General features: G+C 52.5%; 1 protein-coding gene across 2 annotated transcripts in view; it reads left to right on the top strand.

Annotated features, from left to right (window-relative positions):
* Window positions 1-7,264, top strand: part of WDR31 (WD repeat domain 31) — a 44,667-nt gene extending 37,403 nt beyond the window's left edge. The window contains exons 10-11 of one of the 2 annotated variants that reach the window (XM_044992289.1): window positions 3,856-3,915; window positions 3,999-4,116. In XM_044992289.1, the coding sequence (XP_044848224.1) occupies window positions 3,856-3,890 (35 nt within the window). In that variant the 3' untranslated portion in view covers window positions 3,891-3,915; window positions 3,999-4,116. Of the gene's footprint in view, window positions 1-3,855; window positions 3,916-3,998 lie in introns of both variants that reach the window. The other variant, XM_044992287.1, reaches the window with a different exon arrangement.
* Window positions 7,265-22,058: the final 14,794 nt, after the last annotated feature.

Below are 22,058 nucleotides of genomic sequence, written 5' to 3'. Positions count from 1 at the left end.
ACATCTTGGGGTGCCTGGGTAAATTTGCAGAGCTCACCCCGCAAGACTCTCGCCGGGAATTCTCGGCGCTCCTGGACGAGGGCAAGACAGCCTCCCGGACCTTGATTCGAGCGGCTGTGGACTCCGCGGACTCGGGAGCCAGAACCATGGCTTCCGGGATAACAATGCGGCGTATTGCGTGGCTGCAATCCTCCACCTTGCCGCCGGAGGTACAATACACCCTCCAGGACCTCCCCTTTGAGACTCAGGGTCTCTTCTCTGAAAAGACGGACACGAGAATCCAGACCCTGAAGGATGGGAGGGTTGCTATTCGGACTTTGGGAATGCACACCCCGGCTACCCAAAGACGATCGTTCCGGCAACAGCCCTACCGGCCCTTCACCCAGGCCAGGTCCCGGCCATTTAATAATCGCCGAACGGCCCCTTTCCGCCGCAGGCCATCGGGGGGTCGGCGTAACCAGGCCCAGAACTCCTCCAAGGCTCCTCAAGGCCCGAAACCGGCCTTTTGATGGGACGCCCGAGGACGGCCCACCACTCTCCCCACTGGATCCATCCCTATTGTTTTCAAGTCGCCTTTCCCGATTCCTCCAGGCGTGGCGTTCTATAACGTCGGACAGCTGGGTCCTCAACACCGTCCAGCACGGCTACCGCCTGCAGTTTATTTCGCCCCCTCCCTCCCACCCACCTTCCCCGTCCCTCTTCAGGGACCCCTCTCACGAGCAAGTCCTCTTGCAGGAGGTCGAGACTCTGTTGAGCGTGGGTGCTATCGAGGAGGTGCCTCGCAGCAGGCGGGGCAGGGGATTCTACTCCAGGTACTTTCTAATCCCCAAGGCGAAAGGAGGCCTTCGTCCCATCTTAGACCTCCGAGAGCTCAACAGACACCTGTGCAAGCTCAAGTTCCGTATGGTGACCTTGGGGACCATTATTCCTTCCCTGGATCCGGGAGACTGGTTTGCCGCCCTCGACATGAAGGATGCATACTTTCATGTGGCAATTTACCCCCCCCACAGACGCTACCTGCGCTTCGTGGTCAACGAAGCTCACTACCAGTTTGCGGTACTACCCTTCGGCCTCTCCACCGCACCGAGGGTGTTCACCAAGTGTATGGCGGTCGTGGCCGCAGCCCTCCGCCGTCGTCGAATTCACGTGTACCCGTATCTCGACGACTGGCTGATTCGCGGTCGCTCCCAACAGCTGGTAGCGGCTCAGGTGACCGAGATACTGCACCTGTTCCGGTCTCTAGGCCTGCTTATCAACGCGGAAAAGTCCAGCTTAGTTCCAGCACAAAGGGTGGAGTTCATAGGAGCGGTCCTCGACTCCACTTTGGCCAGAGCCTGCCTACCTCGTCCTCGGCACGAGACGATGGTCTCCTTCATACGAACACTGCAGGCCTTCCCTACAACAACGGTGCGATCCTGCCTGCGCCTGCTGGGTCACATGGCATCGTGCACGTTTGTGACCGCACACGCAAGGCTGCGACTTCGTCCCTTCCAAATGTGGCTGGCATCGGTGTACCGCCCCCATCGCGACCCCATAGACATGGTGGTGACGGTGGCGAAGCCCACTCTCCAGACGCTCGCTTGGTGGCTAGATCCGGAAGTGGTCTGCGCGGGGGTCCCATTCCGCCCTCCTCGCCCGTCGGTCACCCTGACCACAGACGCCTCGGCGCTTGGATGGGGGGCTCACATAGGAGACCTGCACACCCAGGGTCTCTGGTCAGCCCAGGAGCTCTCCCTCCACATCAACATCCGGGAGTTGAGAGCGATCCGTCTGGCGTGCCTCGCCTTTCGGACCCACCTTCAGGACCGCTGTGTAGCGGTGTACACGGACAACACCACAGCAATGTTCTATGTCAACAAGCAGGGCGGAGCCCGATCCTCCCCGCTTTGCAAGGAGGCGATGCTCCTCTGGGATCTTTGCGTGACCCACTCGATTCGCCTCGAAGCGTTTTTTCTGCCAAGGGTGCAGAACACGTTGGCCGACCATCTGAGCAGGTCCTTCGCCTCCCACGAGTGGTCCCTTCGCCCAGATGTGGCTTACACAATCTTCCAGAGGTGGGGGTTTCCCCAGATAGACCTATTTGCCTCCCGGGCCAACAGGAAATGCCACAGGTTCTGCTCCTACCAGGGTCAGGCTCCGGGCTCCCTCTCGGATGCGTTCCTCCTACCATGGACAGATCCCCTCCTCTACGCTTTCCCTCCGTTTCCGCTCGTCCACCGAGTGTTACTCAAGCTTCGGAGGGACAGGGCCCGCGTAATACTCGTCGCTCCGGCCTGGCCGAGACAGCACTGGTACACCCTGCTGCTCGAGCTGTCAGTTCGGGATCCCATTCCCCTCCCGTTATGGCCGGACCTCATCGCTCAGGACCTCGGCAGGCTTTGTCACCCGAACCTGCAGTCGCTGCATCTTACAGCTTGGTTCCTGAGTGGTTGACCGACTCAGAAAGAGGTTGTTCGTTGCCGGTACAAGTAGTGCTGCTCGAAAGCAGGAAGCCTTCGACGCGCTCTACCTACCTCGCGAAGTGGAAGCGCTTCGCACTCTGGTGCGACCAACGAGGTCTTAACCCATTCTTGGCCCCCATCCAGACCATCCTCGACTACCTCTGGTACCTGAAAGGTCAAGGTCTCGCGATCTCTTCCCTGAAGGTGCACCTGGCGGCTCTGTCAGCCTTTCGGCCTGCCATAGCAGGTCGGTCTGTCTTCTCTAACCCAATGGTGGCCCGTTTCCTTAAAGGGCTAGACCGTCTGTACCCGCCGGTACGTCCTCCTGCCCCGACCTGGGACCTGAACCTGGTTCTCGCTCAGTTGATGAGGCCACCCTTCGAGCCCCTGGCCACGTGCTCTCTGCTTCATCTCACCTGGAAGACGGCCTTCCTCGTGGCCATTACATCCGCCAGACGAGTCTCGGAACTCCGCGCCCTGACGGCAGGTCCCCCGTATACTGTCTTCCATGGGGACAAGGTGCAACTTCGACCGCACCCGGCCTTCCTCCCCAAGGTGGTGTCGGCCTTCCATCTCAACCAAGAGATCTTCCTCCCGGTCTTCTTTCCGAAGCCGCACGCCTCCCTTCGGGAGCAACAGCTTCACACCCTGGACGTCCGCAGGGCCCTCGCCTTTTACATCGACCGGACGAAGCCCTTCCGGCGTTCGACCCAGCTCTTTGTGGCGATCGCCGACCGCATGAAAGGCGAGCCGGTCTCCTCGCAGCGGATTTCATCCTGGGTGACGTCATGCATACGAACATGCTACGAGCTTGCTCGCGTCCCCCCGTGCCGACTCACCGCACACTCGACGAGGGCGCACGCCTCGTCGGCCGCCTTCCTGGCCCATGTCCCCATCCAGGACATCTGTAGAGCGGCCACCTGGTCTTCGGTTCACACCTTCGCTTCCCACTACGCGTTGGTGCAGCAGTCTCGAGACGATGCAGCCTTCGGCTCAGCAGTCCTACACTCGGCCACGTCTCACTCCGACCCCACCGCCTAGGTAAGGCTTGGGAATCACCTAAATGGAATGCATAGGAGCAATCACTCGAAGAAGAAAAGACGGTTACTCACCGTAGTAACTGTTGTTCTTCGAGATGTGTTGCTCCTATCCATTCCAGACCCGCCCTCCTTCCCCACTGTCGGAGTAGCCGGCAAGAAGGAACTGAGGAGCGGACGGGCCGGCTGGGGTATATAACAGGCGCCATACCGGCGCCACTCCAGGGGGCGCCCAGCCGGCCCGCCGGAGTTGCTAGGGTAAAAATGTTCCAGAGAAGCCGTGCACGCGCGGCGCGCACACCTAACTGGAATGGATAGGAGCAACACATCTCGAAGAACAACAGTTACTACGGTGAGTAACCGTCTTTTCCTTTCAGTGTCATCCCTGTGTGGCTGTAGAAGGGCCCTATAACGGCACACACATCTGTTTTCTGTAGGTGAGTTGTTTGTTGTCTCAATGTACTTCTGAATTACAACAAAACACATCTGACTGACTAACGTTTCCCTGTTCTCTCCACAGCCTGCCTGGTCACCTTGTGCCTTGATGGATCTGGACCCCTTGCTTCCCTGGCTGTCTGTGACAGCTCCACACTTCTCTGTGCCAGCTTCAACTCGGGAATTCACTTACTCAGGATAAACAGCATTAAAGGGCTGGAGCTCCAGGAGGTGGCAACATTCTGATTCGTAGTGACTCTCTCTGCCCCAGACCATCATGGTCAAAATCCAAAGCAGGAATTGCCTCTCTGGTTAAGAAGTCTCTCGGTCGCTGGTACTCGTTTCCCGGCTGACTAGGTTTAATGGCCAGGCACCTGTAATATCCCTAGCCCCAAATCAGCAACAGTGCAGAGCCAGCAGGGTCATCAGGTTCCAGTTTCTGAGATTATGGAAACTAGCTGCATCCATTTTTAAAGCCAAGTCATAGATGCATTTAGGCCAAATTTTAACTTGAAATAAGCCTTGCACATTTGACACACAAAATCAAAAGCAAACTAGTTATAGGTCTAACAGTTAGATGAGAAAAAGAGACACAAGCAGAGACTCTAGTGAAACAGGCTGCCGGCCTACAGGGAAGTGTGTTTCTGGGAACATCCTGCTGACCACAGTGGGGTAGCCTCCATCCTGTCGTGCAAGCATCTATTCCTTGCTATGCTGCACGTTTCGTTGCTTTTCTTGTTACAAAGAGCCTATAAAAGAAGGCCTGGATGCTTGTCAGCAGAGGTAAGGAAAAATCATGGATCGTTGTCCCTCCTCCCTTATCAGTGTTACGTCGGCATCCCCATTTGTTACCCCCAAGGTCACGCCACCAGGGCAGAGTCTGGCTCACCGAGAAGCCTGGGTTACTGATGCTGTGTGCAGTAGCAGACTGAGGAAGAAAGGGTCCATCCTGTTATCTCAGGGTAGAAGCTGAATACTGTGCTGTGAAGCAGCAAACTTGCTACAGATCTGAAAACCACCTTTCAGATGTCAGCATGTGGAATGAATGGCTTGTTTCGGAACATACCAGTAACTGGCTAACTGAATGAACATGCTAAGGTGTCAGCTAGAGAAGCTCAGCCCAGTTCTCATTGCTCAGGTTCAGTGTGCTGTTTAATGAAGTCGAACGCTGTGCCCCAAAGCGAATGCTTGTTCTACAACCAGGGCTGGTGTACGTGCGTCCCGCTGGAAGGGCGGGAGAATTCATGCTCTTAGCCTGTCACCAAAAGCTTTGGCAGCAGCTGTGAAGGTAGCTATTTCTCCACAATCCAAGGCAGAAGCAAGCTGATAAAAAAGACTAATGGAGTGGAAGAAATAATCACATGTTCTTGGCACATTGCCAGCCCGTTGAGCGGAAGCTGTGGCTGAAGAATTCCAGGAGAGGTGGCGCAGGAAGAACCCCGGAAGAGGGGTTAGGGAGAGTTTTAACTTCCAGGTAAAGCTGATTCAGCAGACGGGATGGCCGGTGTTTTTAACAGGTTTGCCTGGTCTCAGCCTGCCCCTTTTGCCCTGGTGTGGTACCTAGGGGGGTAGCCAGCTTTTCAGTGCAGAAAGGGGTCCAGTGAGTCAGTAACCAGCTCTCAGATGCCTTCCTTTCCATGGGTGTGTTTGGCTCCGAGGTTCACAGTGCTTTGGGGAGAGTCTGTCCACCACTTCCTGATCCAATAGGCTCGGAGCTCACAATGCCAGCTTCAGTGACTGCTGTGGGGTTACTGCTGACTGACATTCCCTGAGTGAGAGCAGAAGTAGGCAAGAGACATTTCCTCTCCTCTGTGTGCCAGAGGCTGAGGAGGATGCTTAGTATACTACAGAGTGCTTCTCCACCAAGAAAGTCTATTGAGAGAGTTCCATGTACGTACAGATCGGGCTCCCCCTGTGGGGTTTGCAGGGACTAGCCAGTCTTTGGCTGGCAGCCTGAAAAATGCTGTCTGTGTTGGTTAATATCCTTGATTGGTGCTTGCCTACCGGGCACTAGGAGCTACGGCCCAGATCACATGATGTGGATGCTTTGTGCTATGCTGTTGGGGTGCTTGCCTGTGGAAGGGTCACCCCAGTGCACTGGGGACGCTGTGGTGGCACAGAGCTCAGATAGCAACTGCTATGTCACCCCTTCACTGTGCTGTCCAGTGTCACACACTGGGCCTGACGCTTATGCATTTGCCCTCTGCCTTATGCCTGCCTGCAGCCCTGATGGAGTCTCAGGCTTCCAGCAGGGCTGCAGAGACTCAGCAAGACTCTTCCTGCATTTATCGCCCTGCAGCAGCTGTGGTGCCAGACATCAGCACTAAAGCAGGGAGTCTCTTCCATGCTCCCTGGGCTGACACCCTGCCTGCCTCCAGCTTGCTGGAGATAGAAGCAGCTCTTTGCTCCACTCACTTTTCAGCAGGCAGTTTGGAGCAGAGGGGAATGTGGCTGGGCTTTGGTGGGATGAGGGGAAGCTGGAGGAATGGAAGATGCAGGGTAATGGGAAGAAGGATGGAGAACCCCACCCCTAACAGCCCTTCAGGCTGTCTAAGGCTCACTTGTCCTTCTCTGCTGCAAACGAGCCCGTTACCTCTCCTGTCGTCTGCCCTTGGACACCCCTTGCATTGCCTCAGCCCCTCCTCCTCCCCTCATGTTCTTCCCACTGCTCGGAAGGGGAAGATTGGTGATTCTCACTGGTGAGAAATTTCACACGTGTAGCTGCACAAAACTTGGCAGCTGTGCCCCTCCCTGTTTGTGGCATAGGGGTGTCGCCAGGGGGTCCCTGGCCAGGGTATTCTCCCTTGATAGGCTAATTGGCACTGCCTTAGGGTTCTCTGAGTTGCATTGGGGGTGTGGCCTGGCAGGCAGCTGGCCCTGGGCTGGTGCCGTCTTTCCTGCTGCCTCCTGAATGTGGCTGTACACTCCTTGGCCAGAGGCGAGGTTCTGTAGATCTACATTTCCAGAGACGGAGTCTTTGGGAGGGAGCGGATCCTGGGCTATGGGCTCCCAACCTGTCTGGTGGCTCTCTGTGCTGCAGGTAGAATTAGATTAAATAGGTGGTGCTAATCTGCACTGTAATCCCTGAAATACCTGGAATATTCCCATCTGACTAAATAATTAATGGCATTTTGAGTTGCTGCCTTATTGGTCCCCAAGGACTTGCCTCTTTAGGCTTCCTAGGTGGCCTGGGAGATCTCCTCAGCACATGTGAACTGTGACTGGAGGGTTTTCTTCATCATAGATTCATAGATTCTAGGACTGGAAGAGACCTCGAGAGGTCATCGAATCCAGTCCCCTGCCCTCATGGCAGGACCAAATACTGTCTAGACCATCCCTGACAGACATTTATCTAACCTACTCTTAAATATCTCCAGAGATGGAGATTCCACAACCTCCCTAGGCAATTTATTCCAGTGTTTAACCACCCTGACAGTTAGGAACTTTTTCCTAATGTCCAATCTAATCCTCTCTTGCTGCAGTTTAAGCCCATTGCTTCTTGTTCTATCCTTAAAGGCTAAGGTGAACAAGTTTTCTCCCTCCTCCTGATGACACCCTTTTAGATACCTGAAAATTGCGATCATGTCCCCTCTCAGTCTTCTCTTTTCCAAACTAAACAAACCCAATTCTTTCAGCCTTCCTTCATAGGTCGCGTTCTCTAGACCTTTAATCATTCTTGTTGCTCTTCTCTGGACCCTCTCCAATTTCTCCACATCTTTCTTGAAATGCGGTGCCCAGAACTGGACACAATACTCCAGCTGAGGCCTAACCAGTGCAGAGTAGAGCGGAAGAATGACTTCTCGTGTCTTGCTCACAACACACCTGTTAATGCATCCCAGAATCACGTTTGCTTTTTTTGCAACAGCATCACACTTTTGACTCATATTTAGCTTGTGGTCCACTATAACCCCTACATCCCTTTCTGCCGTACTCCTTCCTAGACAGTCTCTTCCCATTCTGTATGTGTGAAACTGATTGTTCCTTCCTAAGTGGAGCACTTTGCATTTGTCTTTATTAAACTTCATCCTGATTACCTCAGACCATTTCTCCAATTTGTCCAGATCATTTTGAATTATGACCCTGTCCTCCAAAGCAGTTGCAATCCCTCCCAGTTTGGTATTATCTGCAAACGTAATAAGCGTACTTTCTATGCCAATATCTAAGTCATTGATGAAGCTATTGAACAGAGCCAGTCCCAAAACAGACCCCTGCGGAACCCCACTTGTTATACCTTTCCAGCAGGAATGGGAACCATTAATAACTACTCTCTGAGTACGGTTATCCAGCCAGTTATGCACCCACCTTATAGTAGCCCCATCTAAATTATATTTGCCTAGTTGATCGATAAGAATATCATGCGAGACCGTATCAAATGCCTTACTAAAGTCTAGGTATACCACATCCACCACTTCTCCCTTATCCACAAGACTCGTTATCCTATCAAAGAAAGCTATCAGATTGGTTTGACATGATTTGTTCTTTACAAATCCAGGCTGGCTATTCCCTGTCACCTTACCACCTTCCAAGTGTTTGCCGCTGATTTCCTTAATTACTTGCTCCATTATCTTCCTTGGCACAGGAGTTAAACTAACTGGTCTGTAGTTTCCTGGGTTGTTTTTATTTCCCTTTTTATAGGTGGGCACTATATTTGCCCTTTTCCAGTCTTCTGGAATCTCTCCTGTCTCCCATGATTTTCCAAAGATAATAGCTAGAGGCTCAGATACCTCCTCTGTTAGCTCCTTGAGTAGTCTAGGATGCATTTCATCAGGCCCTGGTGACTTGCAGGCATCTAACTTTTCTAAGAGATTTTTAACTTGTTCTTTTTTTATTTTATCTTCTAAACCTACCCCCTTCCCATTAGCATTCACTCTGTTAGGCATTCCTTCAGACTTCTCGGTGAAGACCGAAACAAAGAAGTAATTAAGCATCTCTGCCATTTCCAAGTTTCCTGTTACTGTTTCCCCCTCCTCACTGAGCAGTGGGCCTACCCTGTCCTTGGTCTTCCTCTTGCTTCTAATGTACTGATAAAAAGTCTTCCTGTTTCCCTTTATTCCCTTAGCTAGTTTGAGCTCATTTTGTGCCTTTGCCTTTCTAATCTTGCCCCTGCATTCCTGTGTTTGCCTATATTCATCCTTTGTAATCTGTCCTAGTTTCCATTTTTTATATGACTCCTTTTTATTTTTTAGATCATGCAAGATCTCCTGGTTAAGCCAAGCTGGTCTTTTGCCACATTTTCTCTCTCTCCTACCCAGCGGAATAGCTTGCTTTTGGGCCCTTAATAGTGTCCCTTTGAAAAACTGCCAACTCTCCTCAGTTGTTTTTCCCCTCAGTCTTGATTCCCATGGGACCTTACCTGTCAGCTCTCTGAGCTTACCAAAATCCGCCTTCTGAAATCCATTGTCTCTATTTTGCTGTACTCCCTTCTACTCTTCCTTAGAATTGCAAACTCTATGATTTCATGATCACTTTCACCCAAGCTGCCTTCTACTTTAAATTCTCAAGGAGTTCCTCCCTATTTGTTAAAATCAAGTCTAGAACAGCTTCCCCCCAGTGGCTTTTTCAACCTTCTGAAATAAAAAGTTGTCTGCAATGCAGTCCAAGAACTTATTGGATAGTCTGTGCCCCGCTGTGTTATTTTCCCAACATATATCTGGATAGTTGAAGTCCCCCATCACCACCAAATCTTGGGCTTTGGATGATTTTGTTTGTTGTTTAAAAAAAGCCTCATCCACCTCTTCATGGCACCAGGTGAAACCCTCCCAGTTCACAAGCATTAGCTTTGTCCTTGCTGCTGCTGTTCCCTTACGGTTCTTGTCTGACAGAGCTGCCTGCTACATATGTGACTATGGCTAATAACATGTTCATAGGTCCACATTGGAAAATGATACCCCATGAGCTAAAGGCTAATTGCAGGATCTGGATGCTGGAGAAGACTGTTCCCTTCTGTGGCATTAGAAGGGAACACAGAGCAAACTCTGTCCCCCCCTCCCCGAGCTCTAGCACCCATTTTGTTCCCCAAAGGATCGTTTGCTCCTCTCTGTCCGCTCCCCAAGAGTTCTGTGACCCTCTGAGCTTCCCAATGTTCTTTGTGCCCTTGGCTCCCCTATCTGTAGTGGTCCCCAAAGATGTCCCCTTTTCCGCTGCTCCACGTCCCCTGGATTCACTGTTTCCATGTCTTGCCCAGAGACCCAGCTCTCTGGGGGTGCTGCAATAAGGCACTGGGGCAGGGTGCGTGTGTGATCCTTTAGGATCTGCAGGGCATGCTTCCAAGGTGAGCTGTGCTCTGTGAAAACACAGCTGGGAAATGGTGATTGTCAGCCCCTTCTAACTGGGCCAGACCTGATCAGGGTTACATGCAGCCAGCAAAAGGCACATCTTGACCTCCAAGACCAAACCTGTGCCTCATCTCAGAGGCTGAGGTGTGAGAGCTGCTCAAAGGAAGGTCACAAGAACTTCTGCCAATGGAGAGTGTAGGGCAACCTAAATACAGGGGATGCTAGCAGCTCCCCTCTACTGAACCTAATGGTGACACACAGATGTGATCTAACATGGTGGTTGTGGCTAGGTGTAGGGGCGATGCCCACTGCAGAGCGTGTCACCTGGGACCTCTCTGCCTAGACTGCTGAGACTGTGTAGTAGGTAGCACCTGTAGCAATGGCTTGGATTCTGGGCACTTTTTTCACATGATTATACCTGAGCCAACCAATTTTTTTAAAAATATCTAAATTCCCATCAGTTAAAATGGCTGCTGGGTTGTCTTGTTGTGTAATGTTGTTTCATGTCTGTCCTCAGTGATCTGTCCTTTCCCCTTTTCTCTTGTAGGGATTTGGATTAATACCAGTGTAACCCTTCTGCCAGGCCGAGTTGATAGCAGCAAGGGCCGGGTTCAGTACATAGGGGTCCCCTCCCAACAACGTAACACAAAACCAGCTCGAGCCCCCATCCAGTGACCTGGGAAAATCTTACACACATCTCTGGGCACCTCGAAAAGGTAATACTTCCCCTCTTGCAAGCACAGAGTCTCAGTGTAGCAGAAAATGTTTAATGACATGAGGTAAATGACATCAGCATTAAATTGGGAAAACAACACAACTAGAGTTCATAGACCAAACCATGAGCAAAGACCCACCCCAGCAACTTGGACCATGTCCTTTCCCTTTGGTTCTTGAGTCCAGCAACCCAAAAATCACTCAAAGTCCCACAACCCAAAAGTCTCTGTCCCGAGTCAGTGCAATCCCAGAGTTCAAAAGTTTATCTGCAGAGTTTTAAACCCCCCCCCCCCCAGCCTGGGTGGAAAGGGGTGTGTGCGCGTGAGGTGTTAAGGGGCATCTTACATGGTCCAAGGCTGACCCTCTCCATGGGGTTCTGCGTCTGCCGTCACCACAAACTGCTCCGCTCTACCAGCTGCTCCGCTCCTCCAGCCGTCCATGCAAACTGCTCAGCTCCGCTCCGCTCACTGTTCCATGGGCTGTTCCAACCATCCCACAACCCGCTCTGCTCTGTCAGCCACTCCACTCCACCAGCCATCCCATGAGCCACTCCAGCTGTCCCCGCAAACTGCTCCGCTCCACTAGCCGCTTAACAATATAGCTTCAGGCTCCCCCACTAGTTAACACAGCACTCAGTGATTTCAGCTTGTAGTAGGGGAGCCCCAGTGCTGGTGCACCATTGGCCCAAAGTGAATTCAGCTCAGCAGCCTGTAACTACATTCCTAAGGGAATCAAAATTAGCTCTGACATTCAACAGTGGAGAGAAGAGAAGGTGCAATTGGTGTTTTAGACCTACACAACTAAGTACAAATACCTACTCCCAGCCTCTCTCAATTCACTAGGTTTTGGAACCCATGTTCCTTGTCTAGCGAGTGCTACTTAGTTGATGGTGAGACCCTCTGTCATAAAACAGTTTCATTGTCCTTGATTCACATAATCAGGGTAACAACACTTTATTCCTCCTGCCCCAATAACAGAGAAATTGGTGAGCCCACAGCTGCCAAAGTGACCATTTCGGGCTGCTGGGGGCTGATGCTAGGTGGAGTGGTTGTGCCTACGCAAACAAGATCAGCTCCTGAAGTTCTTTCCCACACTTGCCACAATTCACCACCAGATGTCAAGGTAGAGCTCATCCTGACTCTGCTTACACCAGCGTACAGCTCTTTCTGTAGCAATTTGACAGCTTTTCACTTACAGCCCATCAAAGGGTCTTTTAAAACCCATCTCTGATTTATGTCAAACTGTGCCCCTCACTGGGGCCAGACAGTGCACAGGACACATGGCCCATTTCAGGCCATGTCATGGTTGCTGGGGCTGGAAACTGACCATCCAGGCTTTAAAGTCCAGGGAAGTGGAGTGACAAGGCCCCAGCCGGTTCCGCTTTCCTTGCCCCAGCCCCAGCCATGTCACTCGGGTTGGGGAAAGGACCGTCCCCAGCTCTCACCGGGAGCGGGAAGCGGAGCACCATGGCTGGGAGCTGGCAGAGTAGAGCGGGCTGGGGCTGGGCTGCTCTGCTTCCTGCTGCCGCTGGTGAGTGGAGGGGAGTCCCTTCCCCCAAGCCTTCCCCCCCCCCCAGCCACATGGCTGCGGTTGGGACGAGGGAAGCGGAGCGGGCTCCTCTCAGCCCACCACTAACCCACAGGACTACTCTGGGCCTGTGGGGCCCCCACAGCTCCTGCCTACTAGACCCAAATGGCTAGGGACAGCCCTGCTTGCAAGGGGCTGTTGAGGGGTCTCAGCACTTTGCCAAACTGGGTCCTTGATGAGCGAGTTGCCTGTCCCCTGCTGTCACTGATTCACTGAATGGCCTTAGACCACTCTGATCATCTGCTCTGACCTGCATAGCACAGGCTAGAGAACTGCCCTGACATAATCCCTTGTGGAAGTAGAGAAAGAACTGACAGGGATTTGAAGGGGATTTTAGATTCAAACAGTCCTTATGTAAGCAAGAGTCAGGCTAGCTGTAACCTTAATAATGCGAGATTTGTAGAAGTGAGGATTCTGTGAGGCGAGTGGGAAAGAACTGTATGAGAAGCTGTTGTGACCTTGTGTTAGATAAGTATGGCATGTAGACTATAGTCTAAATTGTGGAGGAAAATATGTTATCAGGATGACATATGTATAAACAAAAATACAGCTGTTGCCCATTATTGTATGTAACAAAAGGTATAAATGCTTGCTATAATTGTTTACCTGGAAAGAGATCTGTTTTGTTCTCTCCCTCCATGCAAGTGCTGAAGAAAATAAAGTATCTGACTTGCTGCACCCAACCTGAGAGTGAGAACTCTGTTTTTCTCCTACACCCTTCTCCTTAGTCTACCTCTTGCCCTTTCACCCACCATGTTGCTGCTCCTTGTTCCATAATCCCCCTTCCCTGACACCCCCACCCTTTTTCTCTCCGTCTTCCTCTGACTCCTACTGTGTGAGCATAGGTGCGGGAACTAGGAGTGCAGGGGGTGCTCCACTGCTGCCCCCCTACACCTCTCCTCCCGGGTCTGGGCTGCCAGGTCAGGAGCAGATGGGTAAGGGGGCTGGGCTTTCAGCACCCCCACTATTTGAAGTGTTCCTGCACCACTGTATGTGAGGCCTTGGCAACAGCATTGTGCTGGGCACTAATTCCTTCCTTTTCCATGGCTTCCCCCCATCCCCGCCCCGTGTTTTAGCTCAGTGAGCTCCCCATCTCCTTCATGCATTAGCCCACAATGTTGTTTTGCTGAAATTCAGCCCTTTCCCATTGCTTTAGCTCTTCCTGCACCAGCATCCAGCAAAGATGTGCACTTTGAGCGAGCTGGCAGGATCAGACGATGTGTTCTTATGCACCCGATCCTGAGTGTGACACTAACCTCAGACGAGCTGCTGGTGCTCGGTGCCTCTTGAGCTCAGTTTTATTGTATCCTTAGTTTTGGTATGTGCCCCTTCGTTGAATTATGCTCTCTGTGAGCCTGTCGCAGAGAGTAGGAGTGTATCTGTCATCCAGGGATGTGTTTGCCTAGCCTCCACCCCCATGCTCTGAACAATCATGTGTTTTTGACTCAGGTGTAAGATACATGTCCTCACTTTTGTGTGTCACTTCTGTAGGATCTGCACAAAATGGAAATGGCCTCTTTGTGCTCTTTCAGACGTGCTACTACAGTCTGTGCGAACACTGGTTTGTAAAGGACAAGGAACTACTGTACTATGCTTTTTCTTACTTTTTGTACATTCTTTTAAAGTAAAGTCTAAGTGTCTGTGCTGGTGGCAATTCTTGTTAAGCTAAAAAATGTTACTGTAGCAGGGAGTGTAGCATCCCCTGTGTTACCTGTTAGTCTCACCCAGGGGTGAAAGTAACTTACAGGACTTACTGGTACTGCTGGAGTCCTGAGGGGGGTGTAGCCTCATCTGGAAGAGGTGTGGCCTCCAGCAGAAGAGGCGGGGCCTCAAGCAGAAGAGGCGTGGCCTCTCAAGATTTAAAGGCCCTGGGGCACTGGCTGTGGCTGGGAGCCCCAGGGCCTTTAAATCAACCAGGGGCTCCCAGCTGAAGAGGTGGCTGGGAACCCCCTGGGGCTCAAGGGCAAATTAAAGGGCCCGGGGCTCTGGCCGCCGCAGGGAACCCCGAGCTTTGCCAGGCTGGGGCCGGGATTTAAAGGGCCCAGAGCTCCTGCCACTACGGAGAGCCCTGAGCCTTTTAAATCCCGCCCCAGCCCGGCCACCAGAGCCGTGGGTGGGATTCAAAGGGCTCTGGGCTGCCTGCAGCGGTGGGGAGCTCTGAGTCCTTTAAATCCCGCCCCAGCCCAGCCGCCGGAGCCGCAGACGAGATTTAAAGGGCTCTGGGCTGCCCGCAGCCACGGGGAGCTCTGAGTCCTTTAAATCCCGCCCCAGCCCAGCCGCCAGAGCCACGGGCGGGATTCAAAGGGCTCTGGGCTGCCCGCAGCCACGGGGAGCTCTGAGTCCTTTAAATCCCGCCCCAGCCCAGCCGCCAGAGCCGCGGGTGGGATTCAAAGGGCTCTGGGCTGCCCGCAGCCACGGGCAGCGCAGAGCCCCTTAAATCCCCGCTGCAGAAGCCAGTGTGGTCCGGCACGGCATACTGGCTCTTGCTGGTACGCCGTACCGGACCATACCGGCTTACTTTCACCTCGGGTCTCACCTGAAAGGAGTGATGTGTGTTACTGTAAGCTACTTAGCGGATTGGCTGGCACTTTTTACAGAGCAAATACAAATGGAAGATGCTTTATAGATTCCTTGTTTGTTCCATCACTGCATTGAATATTACTGTGCAGAAGCCAATAAAAATCCAAGTGCACAGGTGTTTTGTGGTGGTGAGTTGTGTAAAGCTCCCACCCATGCTCAGAAGGGGCCTCAGCCTGCTCCGCTTGCACTGCGTTCTCAGACCCCGCTGGCTCCCTGCTGCCCATCACTTGTTCCTCAGGCTGAAGGCTCCTCTCGGCCCCCTAACCTCACCCCCCCCTCCACTCTCCTCTCCCTCCTGGCTGGACTCCAGTGCACCTCTAGCTCCAGGCAGTCTCTACATCCTACCACCTGTCAGGCCCCACCGGGCCCCTCGGAGCTGAGCTGTCTGGGACTGGTGCAGAAGCCTGACCAGTCTCAGCCAGGTGGGGTGGCAGGGTGACAGTGTGGGGGACTTGTCTGGCTCCTCCAGGCAAGTGCCTTGAGAGTGCCTGGTGCGGGCAGGCCCTGGGCTGGCTGATCATGCCATTCCTGAGGAGTCAGAGTGATTCCCAGCCAGCTCTGGCTGCGTTGCTGGCTCAGCCTTGGCAGACACAGTTGTCTCCCAGCAGGCGGGGGGTGGGGAGTTCTGGGCTGTGAGGTGGCAGGAAAGATCTGTGTGTGTTGGGGCACTAGGGAGTGGAGATTCTGTGGGGGTGTTGGGCAGTTGTGGTGGGGTTGTGGGCAGGGAGGTGCTGGGCAAGGGTGGGATGCAGAGTCCTGTGCATTTGGTGGGGGGCGCTGGGCATAGGAGGTCTGGAGGGTCTCTGGCCATAGGGAATTTGCGGGGGGTTGCGGTTTGGGCGGGGGAGCTGTGTGGCGTGGCATGGGCCCACCCCCAAGGGGAAGGGGCATGCTGACAGCGCAGGGCCAGGCAGGCCACTGTGCATCTGGAAACTGCCAATTTGTAAATAGTGCCCTAGCACTGGGCTGAGGGGAATGGGGCCATCCCTGCCATGCCATGCCCCATTGCTGCTGGCTGGCCCCTCACTCTGGGGGATTGACATCCCCATGCCATGCTCCATTCCCTCCATGGGGGCTGTGACAGGGTGGGGGAGACCTTGTCCAGTACGGGGTGAGTTCACCCCATCCTTCAATCTGCCCTCGGTCTCCAGGCCCTGAGACCCAAGGGCAGGAGTCCACAAAGATGCCCTGGTCCGCAGGGCTTTAAGGCCCACTGGCCAGAGTCTATGGAATCATGTTGCACCACAGGGCAATAACATCACGTGACCCATGTCCAGAGGATAGCCCTTCTCTGCTGGGCAGCAAAGCCTAGCGGCCACAGTCCATAGGAGTACCCTGGGGTTTGCAAGGCAATAAGGCCTGATGACCAAAGTCAGTAGAGATACCCTGGGTCTACAGGGCAGTAAGGCCTAGCAGCCACAGTCATTAATGATCCACTGGGTTCGCCGGAAGCCAGGTCTAGCAGCCCAAATCAATGGAGATACCTCTCCAGGCCCAGCTGTAAGGCCTGGCGGCCAGGGTCAATAAAGTCATCCTCTGGGCGAGGCTGTGTGGTCAAGCAGCCACTTGGTGCGGGGAGTGTGGGCAACCACCCGGGGAGAGTTGGTGGGGGGTGGCAGCCAGGTAGGGGGACCCAGGCCCTTACTGCTCCACTGGATCCCAGCCCAGGGCCTTTGCAGTGGCGAGTGAGTCCACAACTGGGTCAGTGGGAATCCATCCACAATACGCTGACCGGCCTTGGGACAATGGCTTGTCCCCCTGGGCTACTTCCTACGTTGTCACTCCAGTCTGTGATCTGTGCGTCTTTAGGGTCTCTGGTTCTTTGGCTGGTGCAACTCCCTGTAGCTTGGACCTCCCTGGGGTGTCCACCGCGAGCTGGGCATTTGTGTGGGTCTCAGTGCCTCTGGCTTCCTTGCTCCAGGGCTCCAGTGGTTCCCGGGCAGGAGCCAGCAAGGAGTACCCTCCCTCTCCAGCAGTCATCCCAAACTGAGCCAGACTGTTCCCTCTTATACTGCTGCTACACCTGGAGCATGCCCAGTAGGGACGTGCGGGGGGGGGAGAGCATGGCTTCCGCTACACAAAGTGAGGAGTTAACCCTTCCCCATCCAGTGCAGGGTGCATTCACCCCTTCATAGGGCCCATAAATATGTTTGGCACTGGGCCCACACAGGCCCTGTCAACAGCCCCCACTTCACACAAAGGCCAGCCAGCCTTGGAGTCTGTGCTCCCGCAGCACACAGGCAGTGGTGCAATCCATGCTGAGGAGCCAGGGTGAGACCTTGCAATCCATGGACGTGCCTCTCCCTGAGCCTCCCAGCAGGGACCTGCAGCCACAAGCTCCTCCACCCCGGTCACTAGTTCCAAAGCAGTCCCACCGGCTGTTCAGTGCCCCACGTGCCCTGGCTGCTAGTCTCTGGGGTCCATATTACCCAGCTACTCTCCCACATGCCACTCAGCCCATGCAGCCCTGGTAATTAACCAGTCTACTCCCTCTACTTCGAATCAGAGCTGTATCTTGGCAGCCATAGGACAGATCCTGGTGACAACGGCTGCCTTTCTAAGGGCGATCACCTGCCTGTACCTCCTGGCACTATGATAATACAAATAACAAACAACAATCATCATCATCAGCCTACCTGTACCATGTGACATATCTCTGTAAAGATTATGGTTTACTGAATCTATTCATCCTATTTGTACACATATATCATTTTGTACTTGAGGTAAAGAACATTGGCTGTATACTTGCTTGATTTCTAAGTAAGCTTTATGAGGCATTTGGTCAGCTTCTTTAGGAAGGAATTCGAAGGCTAAGTACCCGATCAAGAAGCACTCAGGGACCAATGCATCTTGGAATGCTCCAATCCAGATAAGAAGTCTTCCTGGAGACATACAAGATACCATGTGGACAATGGCTTCTGCCTATAAAGACTGTAACATAACATAAGAACATAAGAAAGGCCGTACTGGGTCAGACCAAAGGTCCATCTAGCCCAGTATCTGTCTACCGACAGTGGCCAATGCCAGGTGCCCCAGAGCGAGTGAATCTAACAGGCAATGATCAAGTGATCTCTCTCCTGCCATCCATCTCCATCCTCTGACGAACAGAGGCTAGGGACACCATTCTTACCCATTCTGGCTAATAGCCATTTATGGACTTAGCCACCATGAATTTATCCAGTCCCCTTTTAAACATTGTTATAGTCCTAGCCTTCACAACCTCCTCAGGTAAGGAGTTCTACAAGTTGACTGTGCGCTGCGTGAAGAAGAACTTCCTTTTATTTGTTTTAAACCTACTGCCTATTAATTTCATTTGGTGACCCCTAGTTCTTGTATTATGGGAATAAGTAAATAACTTTTCCTGGGCAGCAGTTCTGCAGAAAAGGACCTAGGGGTTACGGTGGACAAAAAGCTGAATATGAGTCAACAGTGTGCCCTTGTTGCCAAGAAGGCTAATGGCATTTTGGGTTGTATAAGTAGGGGCATTTCCAGCAGATCGAAGGATGTGATCATTCCCCTCTATTCAGCACTGGTGAGGCCTCATTTGGAGTACTGTGTCCAGTTTTGGGCCCCACACTACAAGAAGGATGTGGATAAATTGGAGAGAGTCCAGCGGAGGGCAACAAAAATGATTAGGGGGCTGGAGCACATGACTTATGAGGAGAGGCTGAGGGAACTGAGATTGTTTAGCCTGCAGAAGAGAAGAATGAGGGGGATTTGATAGCTGCTTTCAACTACCTGAAAGGGGGTTCCAAAGAGGATGGATCTAGACTGTTCTCAGTGGTAGAAGATGACAGAACAAGGAGTAATGGTCTCAAGTTGCAGAGGGGGAGGTTTAGGTTGGACATTAGGAAAAACTTTTTCACTAGTAGGGTGGTGAAGCACTGGAATGGGTTACCTAGGGAGGTGGTGGAATCTCCTTCCTTAGAGGTTTTTAAGGTCAGGCTTGACAAAGCCCTGACTGGGATGATTTAGTTGGGTTTGGTCCTGCTTTGAGCAGGGGGTTGGACTAGATGACCTCCTGAGGTCCCTTCCAACCCTGAGATTCTATGATTCTATGCCTGTGGAGGGTCTGCTGGTCCCACGGCAGGTACGCCTGCGGGAGGTCCACCGAAGCCGCGGGAGCGGCAAGCGTCAGAGCGCCCCCCACGGCATGATGCCGGTGCTTGGGGTGACAAAATGTCTAGAGCCGCCCCTGGGCTCTTGCCACTGTTTCAGCTTCTATTTTAGACAGCGCGATTGCCTCAGGATACCGAGTGGCAAAGTCTACTACCACTAAGATATATTTGTTCCCCCTCCGCGTGGGGCGTGGCATAGGGCCCACTATGTCCATTGCCACTCTTTGGGATGCCTCCTGGATGACAGGTAGGGGACCCAGCGGAGCCTTCTGGGGACCCCCCTGGTTTCTTCCTCTCCTGACACACCGCACAAGTCCTACAATAATCCCTCACATCGTTCTGTATCCCTGGCCAGTAGAAATTCCTCCTTGGCCTGTCAGACATCCTCTGTACCCCTAAGTGACCAGCAAAGGGACTGTCATGCGCTACCAGCACTAATTCCTCCCGGTGTTGGCTGGGTACAACCAACTGCTGATAGGGTTGACTGGGACCCGTTTCTTCCCTACAGGAGCCTCCCTATACAGTTTCCCATCCTCTTCAAAAAACTTCTCCCCTCCCCACCCCCTTCCTGGAGTTCCCTCCGAGATACACTCTCGTATACTCTCAAGGGAGGGGTCCGCCCTTTGTTTAGCTGCAAATTCCTGACAGACAACCCTTGAGATTGCGTCCCAGTCCCAAGGCACTGACTGCATCTCCCCTGCCCCGTCCCTGGGAGTCTTTAGCAGGGCAGAGGCTTGGTTCTGCCTCTCCCCTACTTGGATGCACCCTGCCTCCCTGCACTGTAGTGTCAATGGGACCCTCCCCCACCTCCCCTGTGGGTTCTAAGGTCCCCGCCCCATTCTTGGGGACTCCCGCTGAGTCACCCACCCCCGTGTTCCCTGGGGCAGGATGTGTTAGTTGTTCAGCTGCATCAGACCTACAGTCATCAGCTGGAACAGCCTCCCCATCCAGGAGCCCCTCACAGTTTTTCTTCATGCTGCGAGTTACCACACTAACAGCCCAAATTTTGCTGAAAACATCATTTCCCAGCAACATGTCCACAGGGATATCTTTGAGCATTCCCACCAGTAAATCACTTTCCATACCTTCCCACTCCACATGAAACTTAGCTAGGGGCACAGGGAACCACTGTGACCCCACCCCCTTAATGTGGGTTGTATGCCCCGTCAGAACACTAGCATCTGGAACCACACTTGGTAAAACCAGAGAGAACTGAGCTGCTGTATCCCTCCACCCCAGACACTCCATACCATCAATCTTGATAACCTTGATGTGTTCCCTGTCTGCTTCACTAGGCCCCATGTCCACCAAGCTGGTGTGATAAGAGGTAGGAGTACCCTTTGGGGGCCTCAGGGCTGAGGGCAACCGAGCTAACCTGGGACAAGGGAGGTTTACTCTCCATTAATTTGGGACAGCTGCTTCTCAGGTGCCCTGGGGAATTACAGTGAAAGAACCTTCTGGGATCCCCTGCTTGTACAGGAAATTTGGGACAAGTAACAGGGGAATGGGGAGGTAAATGCCCAGCCTCCTTCTTCCCAGGGGTAAAGCGGTAATTCTGTTTCCCCCCAACCCTGTACCCCTCTGCCAGTGGTTTATGTTTGATTGCAGCTTGTGCTTGCTCATAAGAGTCTGCATACCCAGCTAATTCACTCACTGCATTTACCTTTTTGTCCCACAAATACCGTTTTACGGAACAGATTCAGAGAAGAGCTACTAGGATGATCCGAGGAATAGAAAACCTGTCTTATGAAAGGAGACTCAAAGAGCTTGGCTTGTTTAGCCTAACTAAAAGAAGGCTGAGGGGGGATCTGATTGCTCTCTATAAATATATCAGAGGGATAAATATCAGGGAGGGAGAGGAATTATTTCAGCTCAGTACCAATATGGACACAAGAACAAATGGATATAAACTGAACATCAGGAAGTTTAGACTTGAAATTAGACAAAGGTTTCTAACCATCAGAGGAGTGAAGTTCTGGAACAGCCTTCCAAGGGGAGTAGTGGGAGCAAAAGACATATCTGGCTTCAAGACTAAGCTTGATAAGTTTATGGAGGGGATGGTATGATGGGATAGCCTAATTTTGGCAATTAATTGATCTTTGACTACTAGCGGCAAATATGCCCAATGGCTTGTGATTGGATGTTAGATGGGGTGGGATCTGAGTTACTACAGAGAAGTCTTTCCTGGGTGTTTGGCTGGTGAGTCTTGCCCACATGCTCAGGGTTTAGCTGATCGCCATATTTGGGGACGGGAAGGAATTTTCCTCCAGGGCAGATTGGCAGAAGTCCTGGGGGGTTTTCGCCTTCCTCTGCAACGTGGGGCACAGGTCACTTGCTGGAAGATTCTCTGAACCTTGAAATCTTTAAACCATGATTTGAAGACTTCAGTGGCTCAGACACAGGTTTGATACAGGAGTGGGTGGGCGAGATTCTGTGGCCTGCATTGTGCAAGAGGTCAGACTAGATGATCATAATGGTCCCTTCTGATCTTAAAATCTATGATTCTATGATCACATGCACATATTCAGGAATTGTTCCTGAGTAACCAGATCACACATCCCTTCAAAGCTTGTAATGCCTTTCCCACAAACCCACTTATCTACCAAATCTCTCATTTCATTGGCATAAGCCACATTACTCAATCCAGATCCCCTCTTAAGACTCCTTAACCTGTAGATTTCAGGTATAACCTGAAACTGTTTCAAAACCAGATCCTTAAATTTACCATAGTTTGAAGCATCAGCAATAGGCATCTTATGAAATATGTCCACAGCTCTGCCGGTCAATTTTGCTATCAATGTGGTCATCTTTTGATCTTCAGGGATGGCATGGAGGATGCACAGTCTCTTGAAGGTGAAGAAATATTCAGCA

The sequence above is a fragment of the Mauremys mutica genome, chromosome 18 (genome assembly GCF_020497125.1).
Source record: "Mauremys mutica isolate MM-2020 ecotype Southern chromosome 18, ASM2049712v1, whole genome shotgun sequence".
Lineage (NCBI taxonomy): Eukaryota > Metazoa > Chordata > Testudines > Geoemydidae > Mauremys > Mauremys mutica.
Note: the sequence above shows the minus strand (reverse complement) of the source record. Positions and strands in the feature narration are given on the sequence as shown.